The sequence below is a fragment of the Trematomus bernacchii genome, unplaced genomic scaffold (assembly GCF_902827165.1).
Source record: "Trematomus bernacchii unplaced genomic scaffold, fTreBer1.1, whole genome shotgun sequence".
NCBI lineage: Eukaryota > Metazoa > Chordata > Actinopteri > Perciformes > Nototheniidae > Trematomus > Trematomus bernacchii.
In genome coordinates, this window is record NW_022988082.1 from 2,196,584 (window position 1) to 2,211,631 (window position 15,048).

The 15,048-nt window shown below is 38.4% G+C and overlaps 1 protein-coding gene across 1 annotated transcript; it reads left to right on the top strand.

The window, feature by feature from the left end:
- The first annotated feature begins 269 nt into the window (after positions 1–269).
- dctd (dCMP deaminase) lies at positions 270–14,716 on the top strand. The gene is made up of 6 exons (XM_034120876.1): positions 270–478; positions 5,715–5,814; positions 6,443–6,578; positions 7,523–7,639; positions 9,494–9,590; positions 13,524–14,716. The coding sequence occupies exons 1-6, from the start codon at positions 438–440 to the stop codon at positions 13,606–13,608; spliced, it is 576 nt and encodes a 191-aa protein (XP_033976767.1). The 5' UTR covers positions 270–437; the 3' UTR covers positions 13,609–14,716.
- The last annotated feature ends 332 nt before the right edge of the window (positions 14,717–15,048 follow it).

Sequence of the window (15,048 nt, forward strand, 5' to 3'; positions counted from 1 at the left end):
CCAGAAAGGCACTGTTTACATTTCTGAGTGAAACTGGGGTAGGAAAGATCATAGATTTGTATTTTGTTTTGTTTTATTTATTTTATGTTTTTTGTTTATTTATTTATTTTTTGATTAGATCATAGATATACGTCCATGAGTTAAGAGATGGAATGATATGATGATTCACACTCATGTACAGTAGGTGGCGGTATGCACCTTTAAAGTTGTTTGCAATCCGCCAAAAACCGAGAGAAGAAGAGGAAGAAGAAGAAAGAAATGTCCCGGAAGTCATAAGGCGGGGCTTAAACGTTTCATCCACAGCGCGGGAGATTTCTTCCTGTTCTGTGAATGTCGCGTGTCCCTCTCTGACGCTGCTAAGCTACGGTTCAGCTAACAGCCAGCAGCCTACAGTCCAGAGAGAGAACCAGACTGTGAGGGTCCAGCACCGGAAGACTATGGCCGAACATGAGGAGCAGAGAGCCGCTCCTCTGAACGGGTGAGTGGTCAAACTGTTGGTGCTCTCTGAGATGAGCCACAACAAGCCCAGGAGAAGAGACTCAGTCATTTGGTGAATGCCTCAGTATATATGCTACACATTTATACTTCAGTCATTCAATGATTCATCGCAGGGACGTGCACAGACATATTGGGGGGCAGGTGCTCAAGTGAGAAAAAGGGCACTTCCCATAATCATTTATAAAAAAAATGTTTTAAAACAAAAAGTGAAATATAGTTGCACATCTCTGACTTACTGACCAATTTATTTTAATACCCTCACACTCGGGCAATTGTTTAATACTCAACAGAATTCTACAAAATAAAGGAACTATGGAAGCTACGGAACTTCACAGTCTAATCTCCCGACCTGATATTTTAATTTTGTTTTCAATCAATATATTTTTGGAAAGGGAAACTGCGCAAACAGCAGTAGATATATATTCATTTATAAAAATAAAAAAAAGGGGGGCAAAAAGGGCACTTTCTCTGGAGGAAGAAAAAGGGCAGGGGCTTAAGCCCACTTTGATGTCTATGTGTGCACGTGCCTGATTCATCGTATGCTTGCACTTTGTTTTGAAAATAAGTGGGGACACTTTTTCCAGCGTGGGGGAAATGATAGAGGAAGCCAATAATGTCCTCTTTTTTTTAAGAGACTTGCACACGCCTGTCTCCAAGCAGACACGCATACCTGCATACTGTTTGTTCTTAAACATGTAAACTATTCTGGTACTCTCTGAGTAGAGAATAAAGCAAAAAGACAACATTTACAGACAAACAACACTGCCGCATTATCTTTGAGTCAGTAGAGTAAGAGGGATTTTTTATTTTTTTTAATTTTTTTTAAAGTGCAGTGTCTGCACCCTGCTGCTGCACAGCGGGAGCTATGTTAGTTTTTCTATTTTCTATTGCAAGCTCACTGAATTGCAGAGGTGGGAGTAAGTCCTACATGTGCAAGTCATGAGCAAGTCTCAAGTCTTGACCTACAAGTATCAAGCAAGTCCCAAGTCACTGTGGTGAGAGTCAAGCAAGTCAAGTCAAGTCATTGCCCAGGTCAAGCAAGTCAAGTCAAGTCATACGAAATTCTGATGAATAAGCCCAGTTTCCGCATTTAAATCAGTTAAAAGACAGTGGTTATGAAAATGGATTCAACCCACACTATGATCTTCATTACATACACAGTTAATCATTTGAAATCTAATTTAGACCGATGACAATCATATTAGATCAATATTAACCCCAGAACTGCAGACAATATAGCTAGGACTCAGTCAAAAAGTCTGTTCAAAAAGGCAGAATTCCAGGTAAGAAAATCATATATGGCATTTGCCATTACACATATTTAATTTAAATGTATGTTAACACTAGAACCGCCAACAGCATCAGCACCTACATAGATATCATTTTCAAATCATTTAATTTGTTCCTCTTCATAATTTCCTTATAAACTAAGTAGGACGATTTAAAACTCACTTAATTGGGTTAATTTTGAAATTGCTTCAGTTTATCATAATAACAGATTAAAAAGTTCAGATTCATTTTTAGAATAAATCAAGGAATGATGCACTTCTACAAACAAAAACAACATCATTAAAACATTTAAACAAACTACTAAAAGTAGATGAACTACATTATTCAAAAGTTTACAGTAACTTCTGATAATAACACAGGGGAAATAAACGAGGCATCTCTTTTCCTCTCTCTCTCCCTCTCCTGACAGCCCGTCAGTATCGGGGTTAGTCAAAATGAATCCCTTGGCGGTTCTAGTGTTCATTTACCGTTTTGTCTTCTCTTTGCAATGCTTCATCGATTTGAAACCAAGTCTAACGTAGCTTCAATTTAACGTTAGCTTTCTAGCTAACACAACACATTCACGCACCTTTCTCTGTGGGGTTTTTTGTAGTGACGAATGAAGTTGGATGTTGTGGTGGTCGTGTCACTGATCTTTATGCTGCAGACCCTGCATACCGCTGTTCTCTTCTTATTAGCGTCATCGACAACATAATCCTTGAATCCAAACTTCACTATTTTTGGAGTGACGCTAGCCGCTGCCATGTTAACTGACACTCCTGCCGTCTAGTGGGTTGCCAGGTTTGCGCGCACGGCGCTATAATCACCCAATCACGTTTCGAAAAAACTAAATGTAATATCTCAATACAAAAACAAACGCAAATATTTAATTTTAAAAAGTCAAGTCCTTTCAAGTCATCTGTCTCAAGCTTAACCTCTTAAGCACGGCGGTCCCCCCATTGGACCCCTCCCACCGTTTTTTTTTCGAGATAATGTCTCAGGGCTTCTTAACATTTATGAAACTATTCATGTGTAGCACCAGATTAACGGGAAGAATCTCAGCTAACTGAAGATATGAACCGTTTTTACCAAAACAAAACACAAGTCTCATAAGAAGCGTCTAAATGACCCCTGAGCGAAAAAATTCTAATGCACTGCGGCACACAATTCAAGATAAAAATACCCTTATTACTTATCGTAGCTGCACATACAATATAGCAGATTAAAGCTGAGACTCCACTGATTATTTAGGTATAGTATCATCACTGAGCGATCCGAACTTGCGACAGGGGAAGCAAACACAGACATCACAACACGTACCTTTACGGAGCTTTTACGGCAGATCGTCTCACCGTAGCTGTCAATTAGGTCAAAAGACGTGTTCAATGGCATTAAAACGAGAAAAAAAAAATACTACAACTGTTGATCCATAGGTTGATAATGTACCTGTGCCTTTAAAGAAATTATTTATAATCCATAATTCCATTTTTTATGTAAAAATCGGAGCGGAAAAGTTAGCTGCTAATGGTAGCCACCAGAGTGTATGCAGCTTCCGGTTTTGGTAACGCGTCACTCTCACTCCTTATTTGTTAACGTTTTGGTGTGTGTAGAACTTTCCCTCGATTCCATTGGCTCTAGCGGTTATAAAGAGATTTCATTCATCAAAATCGAGCAAGGGGGGCCAGAGATAGGTCAAATCCACCCAAATGACCCCAGAAGTGTTTTTTTTTGGCTAAATCTCTCTAAAAAGGTCAAATGTCACTTGTTTTGCATCAATCTTGATACAGGGTACTTATTATATGTTGTACTTTGGATTCCTAAAGCTTTTAGTCTACTAACCCATCATCCAAGGGTAGTTTTCACTATAAGTAAAAAAGAATTTTTGGACGGACACTATAATTTACAGTTTTTTACTATGTAAAATCTGAATTTTCTTTAAAATAAAAAACATCTATATTGATTCTGACTTTTCTACATCCAACTCACAGGTTTATCATTACTTTGAGAATAAAGATTATTAATTTAACCCTTTTAGAAGGGAAGATATGGTCATTTGTTCTGGGAATGTCATTTTCGAGCCTGAGACCTGAAAAACAGGCTCAGGGCTTAAGAGGTCAAGTCTCAAGTCTCGGATACCAAGTCCAAGTCAAGTCTTTTATCAATGTTAGTCAAGCAAGTCTCAAGTCCAAAAATATGCGATCCGAGTCAAGTCATGTGACTCGAGTCCCCACCTCTGCTGAATTGCACATCTTGGATCATATTATATATTATATACATGATCCAAATGTGCTATATATATATATATATCTATATCTATATCTATATCTATATCTATATCTATATCTATATCTATATCTATATCTATATATATATATATATATATCTATATCTATATCTATATCTATATCTATATCTATATCTATATCTATATCTATATATATATATATATATATATATATATATATATATCTATATATATCTATATATATCTATATATATCTATATATATCTATATATCAGTGGCGAGCCGTGAGCTTTATACCTAGGCCCTCTGACCCCCACCCCTTCCCTCGAAAAAAAGACGTTATTACGTCACAGCGTATACTTCAGCGGAATATCAAAACAACGGCCCAGGGTGCAAAACGCATCAATGACAGCGACCCTCTACCACACAAAACAACACCTGTGAACCCAATTTGTGTTCTTTGACATTGAAAATGATATTGCATTGTGTTTGTTACTTTCATTGCAGTTGTATGTCTTAAGTGTAATTTGGCATGCTTTTATTTTGAAGGCGAGTTCACGCTGTTGACAGGAAGTTGTTGTTGCTATGGAAACAAGAAAAGTTTCACAGCGGGCGGAACTCGTCATAAAGTCCGCGATAATAAAACCCACCCATTTAGAGGGAAGATATGATTGGTCAATTGTACTGTCATTTGACATTACTCTCTCGTTCAGTTACTATAGCGGGCCCTCTGTGAATCGCAGAGAGGCCCGCTATAGTAACTGACATTCAAACAGAGACTGAACAGGCAGATTCGAAGGATTTATTTCTTTGGAAATGTTATTTTATTAAATCAAGTTTTTTTTCGGTAAAACGAATGAAAAATATAACAAAAATAATATTAAAAAAATATATATTTAAAAAAAATATATTTTTTTTTAATGTTTTTAAATATTATTTTTTGGAATATCTTAGGCCCTCGCATATATATATATATATATATATATATATATATATATATATATATATATATATATATATATATATATATTGTGTGTGTATATAATTATATATATTGTGTGTGTGTGTATATATATATGTGTATATATTGTGTGTGTATATAATTATATATATTGTGTGTGTGTGTATATATATATATATATATATATATATAGTGTGTGTGTATATATGTATACTTATCTCATTAATACGACAAAAACATATTTCTCGTTGGGGCTTGTGAGAGTGGTGACAGTTTTCTCATATGTTGGAGAGTTGACTCAATTATGCACAATATACTTACTGCACATATGTTATATTCTATAATTTATTGCATTCTATTTCAATGTAAATTACTGCTTTCTTTTATTGCTTTCTTACTATATTTAGTATTGGTGTTCTTAATATAGTTTGCTATCTGTTTAAAAATGTAATGTATGCACCACGACACCTAGTCAAATTCCTCGTACGTGTGAACCTACCTGGTAATAAACCCGTTTCTGATTCTGAATATACTTTTTTCAAAATATAATAATGTTATGTTAAAGTGATTCGATGATGGTTACCGTGTTGTCTTACTGTGTATATACAACTGGTATACAAATAGAATTCAAACAGGAACCTGGATAGGTGTGTACACGATGAGTCACTGCTCACAAAATGTTGGTCTTGTGTTCAAGGAGAAAACAAATTAACTTTATTGAATTGGTTTGTTTGTTTGTAGCGACACAACCAGGAAGAGGGAAGACTATCTGGAATGGCCGGAGTACTTCATGGCTGTAGCCTTTCTGTCAGCGCAGAGGAGCAAAGACCCAAGCTCACAGGTGTGTGTGTTGTAAATGAATTATCTTTTCGATTTACACACGGCATCTATTGCACGTCTGTCCGTCCTGGGAGAGGGATCCCTCCTCTGTTGCTCTCCCTGAGGTGTGTGTGTGTGTGTGTGTGTGTGTGTGTGTGTGTGTGTGTGTGTGTGTGTGTGTGTGTGTGTGTGTGTGTGTGTGTGTGTGTGTGTGTGTGTGTGTGTGTGTGTGTGTGTGTGTGTGTGTGTGTGTGTGTGTGTGTGTGTGTGTGTGTGTGTGTGTGTGTGTGTGTGTGTGTGTGTGTGTGTGTGTGTGTGTGTGTGTGTGTGTGTGTGTGTGTGTGTGTGTGTGTGTGTGTGTGTGTGTGTGTGGTGTGTGTGTGTGTGTGTGTGTGTGTGTGTGTGTGTGTGTGTGTGTGTGGGTGTGTGTGTGTGTGTGTGTGTGTGTGTGTGTGTGTGTGTGTGTGTGTGTGTGTGTGTGTGTGTGTGTGTGTGTGTGTGTGTGTGTGTGTGTGTGTGTGTGTGTGTGTAAAAAATATACATAAGTATCTGGGGCATGGAATATTAAATCTAATATAAATGTAAAAGCATATAAATGATGACAGCCAATCCTGATCAATGGATTTTTACAATAATCTATCCCTGTGCAGGTGGGGGCGTGTATCGTGAACCAGGAGAATAAGATAGTTGGCATTGGTTACAATGGGATGCCAAACGGCTGTGACGATGACCTGCTGCCGTGGTGCCGCTCTGCTGACGACCGTCTGGACACCAAGTACCCTTATGGTGAGGACCAGCACACTTCTGCTTTCTGCTTCACTTTTTTAGATTTTTTTTAAAATGTTTAAATCAAGAAGAAGAGTTCCACACATAGGACAACATTCCTCTAGTGGCATCCACCACGGCACAGAAGTCCAAATAATTCCTTTTACATTGTGTGGGAGGACTTAGTCTAATTGAAAGGCTTTGGAGAGCAGAAAACACTCAGGTATTGTTTGGCCATCCTCTGCTGCTGAGTTCTCTTCATGGCCTGTAGTGGGTGGTAGAGGGTAAAGAATGGAGAACTGTCTGTTTCTCTGTTGATCACATGCTCTCTCGTTCTTCTTCTTATTTCTCTCTTTTTCTGTTTCTCTTCCCTCCTCCCTTAGTGCTCTGTATAGGGTGGGATAGAGAGCATTTCAGTACTCTACATCTTCCCCCACTCATGAACTCCTCCTTCAGTCTTTGGTAGAAAATAATCTCTCACTCCTACCAAATGTACAATGCATGTCAACTGGTTGTATTTTGATGGTGTGTTCAGGAGAGGATTTGATTTGTTCTCAATTTAACAGCCTGCACCAATACACCTAGTAGTAGTTGAACATATACATTTCAATATATTTATTCTTAATATATCTTGTATATATATCTAAACAGTTTCACCTTATTCAATAGTTGTGTTTTTATTTTACACTATTAATTTATTATATATTTGTATTCTTATTAGTCTTGTGTGAACTTGTACCTGCCCTGTCCTGTGTTTCCAACTTTATCAAACCTTGTTGCAACTTTAATCACCTGAATTTCCCTGCAGGGATCAATAAAGGTTTGTGTTATTCCTTCATTTCATAGAAAACACACACCGTCCTAGGGGGCACATTCATGTAGATCTGAGTATTTTTGGCTTGTTTGCAAAACAACCTTAAAGGTAAAGGAATAAAACGTTATTAATGGGCTGCTCTGTCCCGCAGTGTGTCACGCAGAGCTCAACGCCATCATGAACAAGAACAGCGCTGATGTGAAGGGCTGCTCCATGTACGTGGCTCTGTTCCCCTGCAACGAGTGTGCCAAGCTGATCATCCAGGCTGGTGGGTCCCTGCTACACTCACTCACTCACTTCCAGTCTGTTGTACCTAAGGCACATGACAAATGCAATTTAAAAAAAAAAAAAAAAAAAAAAAAAAAAAAAAGTTTATTTTAAGAAATTAAAGTGATGAAGCTTGCACGTAGGTCTGCACAACTGCGGCCAATAATAATCAAGATTATTTCAATAAATATTAAGATTGTGAATATTTAGCATGATTTTTACATTTTAAAGGTCTCCTATGAAGCGAAATGCACTTTTTTAAATGTATTTTATACTTAACTATGTGTCCCCGGGGTGTAAGGGAACTCACAAAGTGTCTGAAAATACAACCCTCTCTCTTTTCCTCCGTACCCAAATCTCTAAAAACGGGGGAACAACGGAGCTGATCCAGATTTGCGTCCGATATGACGTAATATTGGAAATGTGGACTGGCTTTACACCCACGGCACTATCAGAAACGTTGCCATCAGAAACAATGCGCCACGTGTTTTGCAAGTAATATGGTCTCTGTTTACATTAGCAAGCATCGCTAACACTCAGAGCTAACCTGTACTGTAGAGAGTATGTGTAAAGAAGCAGAAAATAAAAAAAGGAACTCGCCTTGTGGTAAACCTGCAAGAAAAAAAGCATTTGAGCTCCATACTGTTGCAGAAATAATCCTTGATGTGGTTTTGAACATGATTTGGCGTTTAATCACGGCATAATTTAGCTGAGTATCTGCTGGCAGAATTCTGAGCAGGCACAAGCTCCCCCCCCCCCCCCCCCCCCCCCCCTCTTAAGTTAAGGACCCGGAATCAGCACTTTAGTAACAGGGCTGAAATAGAGGGGTATGAGGAATGGGTTATCTGTTTGGTATTTTGAGCAAAACACTTCAGAGACATGTTTTTTTAGGGTGGTCCTTAGTGCCATGTACATTTTCGAATTCATTTATTTTAAGCTCTAACCACCGGAATTTGTTATGATAGTCAAGAAAACTCTCCCGGTGAATTTTTTCCTCAATCTGACATGTACCCCTCCCTCATCGACCTGGGCTGCCACACCAGCAGCCACGGTGCTGCAAGTGAGGCTAAACTTCAAGGTTGATGAGGGAGGGGTAAATGTTCTCAGATTGAGGAAAAAATTCACCAGGAGAGTTTTCTTGACTAATAGAATGAATTCTGGGGGTTGGAGCTTAGACTTTCCGACTTTCAATTTTAAGGACCACCCTACCTTTTTATATATCTGAGACCTATAATATATGCCTAAAAATAGTATGATGGGTGAACTTTAAATAAACGGAGCGCTGCTTTCCCTTCCATATTTTGCTTGAATCTTACTGTACAAATTAGGGCTGCACCATGTAAGAAAAAACTGACATTGCGCTTGATTTGATATGCAGCACAGTTTTTCGTGAGAAGAGCACCCATTTTAAACCTCAGTATTGCAGGCAATCATGTTCATAGAACTGTGGGAAATCTAAAACCGAGAACACAATTCATATTGTCCAAATTGCCTTCGATTGTAGTACTTCAATCTATGACAAACGGTGACTGCTTATTCCTGCATTCACAAGCCTTCATCTGAAAAAGCCCTGTAAGAGCCGGCACATAGAAACGGATTGATGCTAAGTTGCCTATGTTGCACAAGTTGCGTTAATTAGCATTAATGGCATTATAGCCATAGTATGTGGGCAATACTAATTTTGGATCCAAAATGGCATCTCTAACCACACCATCTGGCATATAGAAACTGCCGGATGATAACTTGCAAATGTTGGGCAATTTGCACAATTAGGATAAGTTGTGTTAATTAGCATATGCAGACAATAGACAATTTTGTGGCTAAAAAGAGTAATAAAGGTCTTTTATTTATTCAGGTATTAAGGAAGTGGTCTATCTTTCTGATAAGTACCATGACACTCCGGCGATGACCGCCTCCAGAAGGCTGATGGGTTTGGCAGGCATACAATACAGGTGAGGAACAATTGGAAGTGTTGGCTCTATTTTAATTATTTTTTATTACCCAAGGTCAAGGGGTTTACACCCACATACAATCACATACATGAACATGTAAGGGATAATGTGCAGCTTATTGTTAACCTGTTAAGCCCCAAGCCTGTTTTTCAGGTCTCAGGCTCGAAAATGATATTCCCAGAACAAATGACAATAACTTCCCTTCTAAAAGGGGTAAATTTAATTATCTTTTTTCTCAAAGCAATGATAAACCTGTGAGTTGGATGTAGAAAAGTCAGAATCAATATAGATTTTTTTAATTTGAAAGTAAATTCAGATTGAACATAGTAAAACAATTTAAATTATAGTTTCCGTCCAAAAATAAACCATTACTTATAGTGAAAACCACCCTTGAATGATGGGATAGTAGACTAAAAGCTTTAGGAATCCAAACTATAACATACAAGTACCCTGTATCAAGATTGATGCAAAACAAGTGACATTTGACCTTTTTAGAGAGGTTTAGCAAAAAAAAAACACCTCTGGGGTCATTTGGGTGGAAATGGGTGTATCTGCCATTTCTCTGGAACCCATTGGTCCATTTTGATGATTGACATCTCCTTTGAACCGTAAGAGCCAATAGAATCGAAGAATACACCATCAATGTTACCATTGAGAAATCAGAGCTATCCGCACGCAGTTTGCCCAAAGCGAAACCTATTTTACGCTCTGAAATCTGAAAACTAGATTTATTGCTGATGGATTATCAGAAATCATTTCAAAGTGACACAGGGCTAATTCAGAGCCTTTGTTATTACCCTTATGTTTTGTTTGCTAAAAATGGTTAATGTCTGATAGCTGAGTTTCTTCCCGTTAAAGGTGGGGTAGGTAAGTTTGAGAAACCGGCTCGAGATACACTTTTTGTTATTTTCCATGGAATGCTCTTAACATCCCGATAGCAATGAATATCTTAAGTGCTTTGACAACAAATCCATAAAAAAATGTCATCTGTGGAAGCCGTAGTACTGTAAAAAGCACAACCAATCATTTTAGCCGGCCCGGCTAAAATAACTGGATGGCCTACCTGCCTGTCAGCCTTCCATCTGTGCACAAACTTATCTCGTGCCCTCATTGGTCATGTGCGCGTTCGTGTGTGTTGGAGGAGGGGCTCTGTAAGGAAGTGGCAGATTTTCTCCGGTTGTGTATTTTCAAATTCTAGCGATCTCGAGCCGGTTTCTCCGAAATTACCTACCCCACCTTTAAGTGGGTATGACACATTAATAGATTTTTAAATGTTAAGAAGCCCTCAGACGCTGTTTCTTGCAGATGTTGCGATTTTTCCCCCGCCCGGGGGAATGGGGCTTAACAGGTTAAAGGAACAGCCCTGCCATCCACACCCCCCACCTAAAATGTTACTGTCGGAAAAAATATGGCTAAATGTCTAACTCGGCCTAAACACAGTAAAATGTAGAAATGTAGTCGAACTGAATAGATTTTCTGAGACGACCCAGAAGTTAGCAGTGCTTGTACGTTTTGTTCAGCATGATAATCTCCACATATTAACAACAATTTGCGATCTTTGAAGCGTGAATGCAATCGGCAGAAATAAAAAGTTAACGTTGGGCTTTTTTTTCTCGAAACTGTGTCTCGGGGCTTCTTAACATTTAACAACCTATTAATGTGTCATATGACGATATGAACCATTTTTACCGAAACAGAACACAACTCTAACGCCAAGCGTCTAAGTGAAAGAGTGCTAACGCACTTAGCACATAACTCACGGTATAAATATTTTATACTTCATCAGATCTGCACAAACATATATCTTATGAAAGCTGAGATTCCACTGATTCCAATGGTAGAAGTATCATCACTCCACGACCAAAACTCACGGCAGCGAAGGCAAGGAAAGACCACACAACTTCACGGGCCAAAACGGCAAATACGTCTTACCTTTGCTGTTTTCTGATCAAAAGTTGTGTTCAATGGCATTAAAACGATAAAAACGCTGCTGAAGGTTAATCCAATGTGTCTGTGTCACTTTGAAATGATTACTGATAATTAGGGATGCTCCGATCGATCGGTCACCGATCGAGATCTGCCGATACTCACTCTCTACCGATCGATCCGTGCTCTCTAAACATGCCGATCGCATGACGTAAAATACATGACACTTTTCTCTGCGCGGCAAAACAAGCTCGCCAAAATGGCTTCACCGGTCTGGCAGTATTTTAAGGTGTCTGAAAAAGACAGTAAAATAGTGGTATGCAACGTGTGTGAAGCAGAAATCCTGCAGCTCCACCCGCTGTGACGGACCGGTGAGCGGAGCAGAACACACACTAAGAGTTAGACCTAACACACTTGGCTATTTGATCTACCTCTGGAACAAGCTAAACTAGTTATAAATATATTTATTCTTCACTGTCGGGTCGCTCATTACTGGATCAGTGAGCTGCATACTGACAGGAGAGGGAGAGAGAAAAAGAGAGCGCTTCCGCTCATTTCTCCCGTGGTATTATCTAAAGTGAATGTAAACTTGAATAATGTACATCATTTGAATGTAATAATTAAGTTGATTGTTGTTTGTGGAAGCTCCAGTGAATGAGCCCCATTAACTGAGTTTTAACCATCACTTTAAATGGAAGATTTAAAGTGATGTTTAACTCTTCAATTTAGGCCTCGCCCACTCGATCGGATTGGCGATCGGTATCGGCCGATACTGATTCCGGCGATCGGCCCCAAAATTGGCGATCGGAGCATCCCTAATGATAATCCATCATAACATTTTTGTAAAAAACTGAGTTTTCATATGGAGTGTATGAGAGCTACAACCCAGCTTCCGGTTTTGGGCTTGCTGGCTGTGCATCACTCATTCACCAATGGGTAATGTTTAGATGGATTTAAGAACTTCCCCTCGATTCCATTGGCTCTAACGGTTCAAAAGAGGTGTCAATCACCAAAATTGACCGATGGGTGCTAGAGAGATGGCAAATCCACCCAATTGACCCCAGAAGTGTTTTTCTTTTTCTTAACCTCTCTAAAAAGGTCAAAGGTCACTTGTTTTGCATCAATCTTGATACAGGGTACTTATTATATGTTATAGTTTGGATTCCTAAAGCTTTTAGTCTACTAACCCATCATTCAAGGGTGGTTTTCACTATAAGTAATGTTTTCTTTGGACGGAAACTATAATTTACATTTATTTACTATGTTCAATCTGTATTTACTTTAAAATAAAAACATCTATATTGATTCTGACTTTTCTACATCCAACTCACAAGTTTATCATTACTTTGAGAAAAAAGATGATTAATTTACCCCTTTTAGGGTTAAGATATAGCCATTTGTTCTGGGAATGTCATTTTTGAGCCTGAGACCTGAAAAACAGGCTTGGGGTTTAACAGGTTAAACAAAAACAGTCGCATGGATGCGCATCACAACCGCTGAGCTAAAGGTGGATTTTTGAGACGCGATGACGTTTCTATAGTTTACTTTTAGCCATTTTGTGATGCATAGAAGCTTTGGACATTCAACACACTGTTAAAACTGAAACGTTGACTTTAATTAAACGTATTATGTCAACAGATTTCCCATTACTGTATTAGCTTAGTTGAAAGTAATAATATTAAGTGACATTTGTTGACATAATTCATTTAATTCAAGTCAATGTTTCAGTCTTTTCAGTGCAGTGGGGTATTTACTGACATGTTTTATAAGTTTGATATGGCTGTGCGGCCACGCCTGATCTGGTGTGAATTTAGCTGCTGTCTCTTGCTCTCTCACTTCTTTCTGTTTTCAACTTGCCCAAACCTTGTAAAAGTGCACCGTGTTTGGGGGACAGGAATGACTTGAATAAACAAGGAAGTTTCATCCAGCATGTTTTTACGAGGTGTCTTCCGTGTGTGTTCATACCCTGAGCTTTGCGTTTTTTGTTTCCCCTCTGTCTTTTGGCAGGCAGTTCAAGCCCAAGAGGACTCAGATTGTCATTGATTTTAATTCCATTAACCACGCTGGAATGCTGAACAGTGCTACCAAGTGAAAAAGCAAAAGGCTCACCTTGGGGAGCTCCTGAATGAGGCGAGGAAGAAGAGGGAGTCTGACGAAATTGAAAGGGACTTTGATGCCTTTTCTCTTGCCCCCTGCTTTGTCCAAAGGAAACCTGAAGGATACCTCGACTTTGGCATCTTTTTGATATTTTGATTAACCGGATACTCAAGATAGTTTAATTTGATGCTCATCCTTTGTGGATGTGTGTGGCAGAAGGACTTTCAATGCTGTTTTCACACTTTTTTTCTTTTAAACTCCCTTTGGGTTTGGGCATACACAAGGACATACACTTTCTTTAGTGTTTCCTTTAAAATCTTTAGTGTTGTCAATCAGATCTTGTCATGGCTGCCTGCACAAGGGCAAACCAACAGTCCTTCAGACAAGGTTCCAGATTAGTATAGAGGCGCCTTGACATTCACTCCACTCTACTGCCAAGTCAAATATGAAAACTTAAAGCAAACCTCTAAAAATGATTCTCTGCAGCTCCCAGGAGGCTTTGGCAGCAGGCCAATGAGTAAGACCTGGTAGCTGTATTTCCAATTAAATATTTGATTCAATAACAAAATAAAACCACTTCTCCAGATTACACGGATAGATGGAGCTGCTTTGTGCATGCCCTAATTATTCCAATATTAACCCGGTCCTTCTCTGCTCATGAGATCTCCATCCCATGAGTAAAGCCTTCAATGAATGCATGAATCTCAACACTATGAATATGTTACTGTGTGCGGTTTTATTTTTTTAATATAGTCCCTGTAGAGGGATATGAATCTTTGTTTTAGTGACCATTTTACAATGGTTTTCTGAAAGATGTTGCTCTCTTCACTTGGTCAGAAGGTTTTATAACATGTTTTTTTTTAAATGTCTTTCCATTTTCTATTGTAACACAAGTCTTCAGATGCTCTATAACACTGTATTTTTTATGTTTCTTTCCTGGTACCAAAAAACATGTCTTTCCTATGGGTCATGATATGAAGATGAAAACTAACATGCTGTTAACTTTGGAAGCTAATCTTTGTCTTCATAACATTCTGTGTCTCCAGACCTTCATTCCTTGTCAGCTCTCAGTTGAAGTCAATAAAACATTTGGACGGCATGATCTAATGTCCACTGTGTTCATTATTTAAATTCCATTTATCATGTAATAGATAAAAGGGTTTCTATAATTAAATGATACATTAATACAGCTTCACATTCAAAACACATTTTGATGGAAGTTTTTGGTCAAATTATAAATCAACAGATTGTGTTGTGTAGACCTTTAACATGACTGATAAAAGGAATACTTACAGAAAATAATGTTTTAAAACATATTTACTTAAAGGTTGATCAGTTTAACTGCATAATGATTACCAATAGTCAGACAGGATTGTTCTTTATCATTGGTTCTCACAACAGCAATTTAAAGTTTGGTTACAACAATCACAAGGTA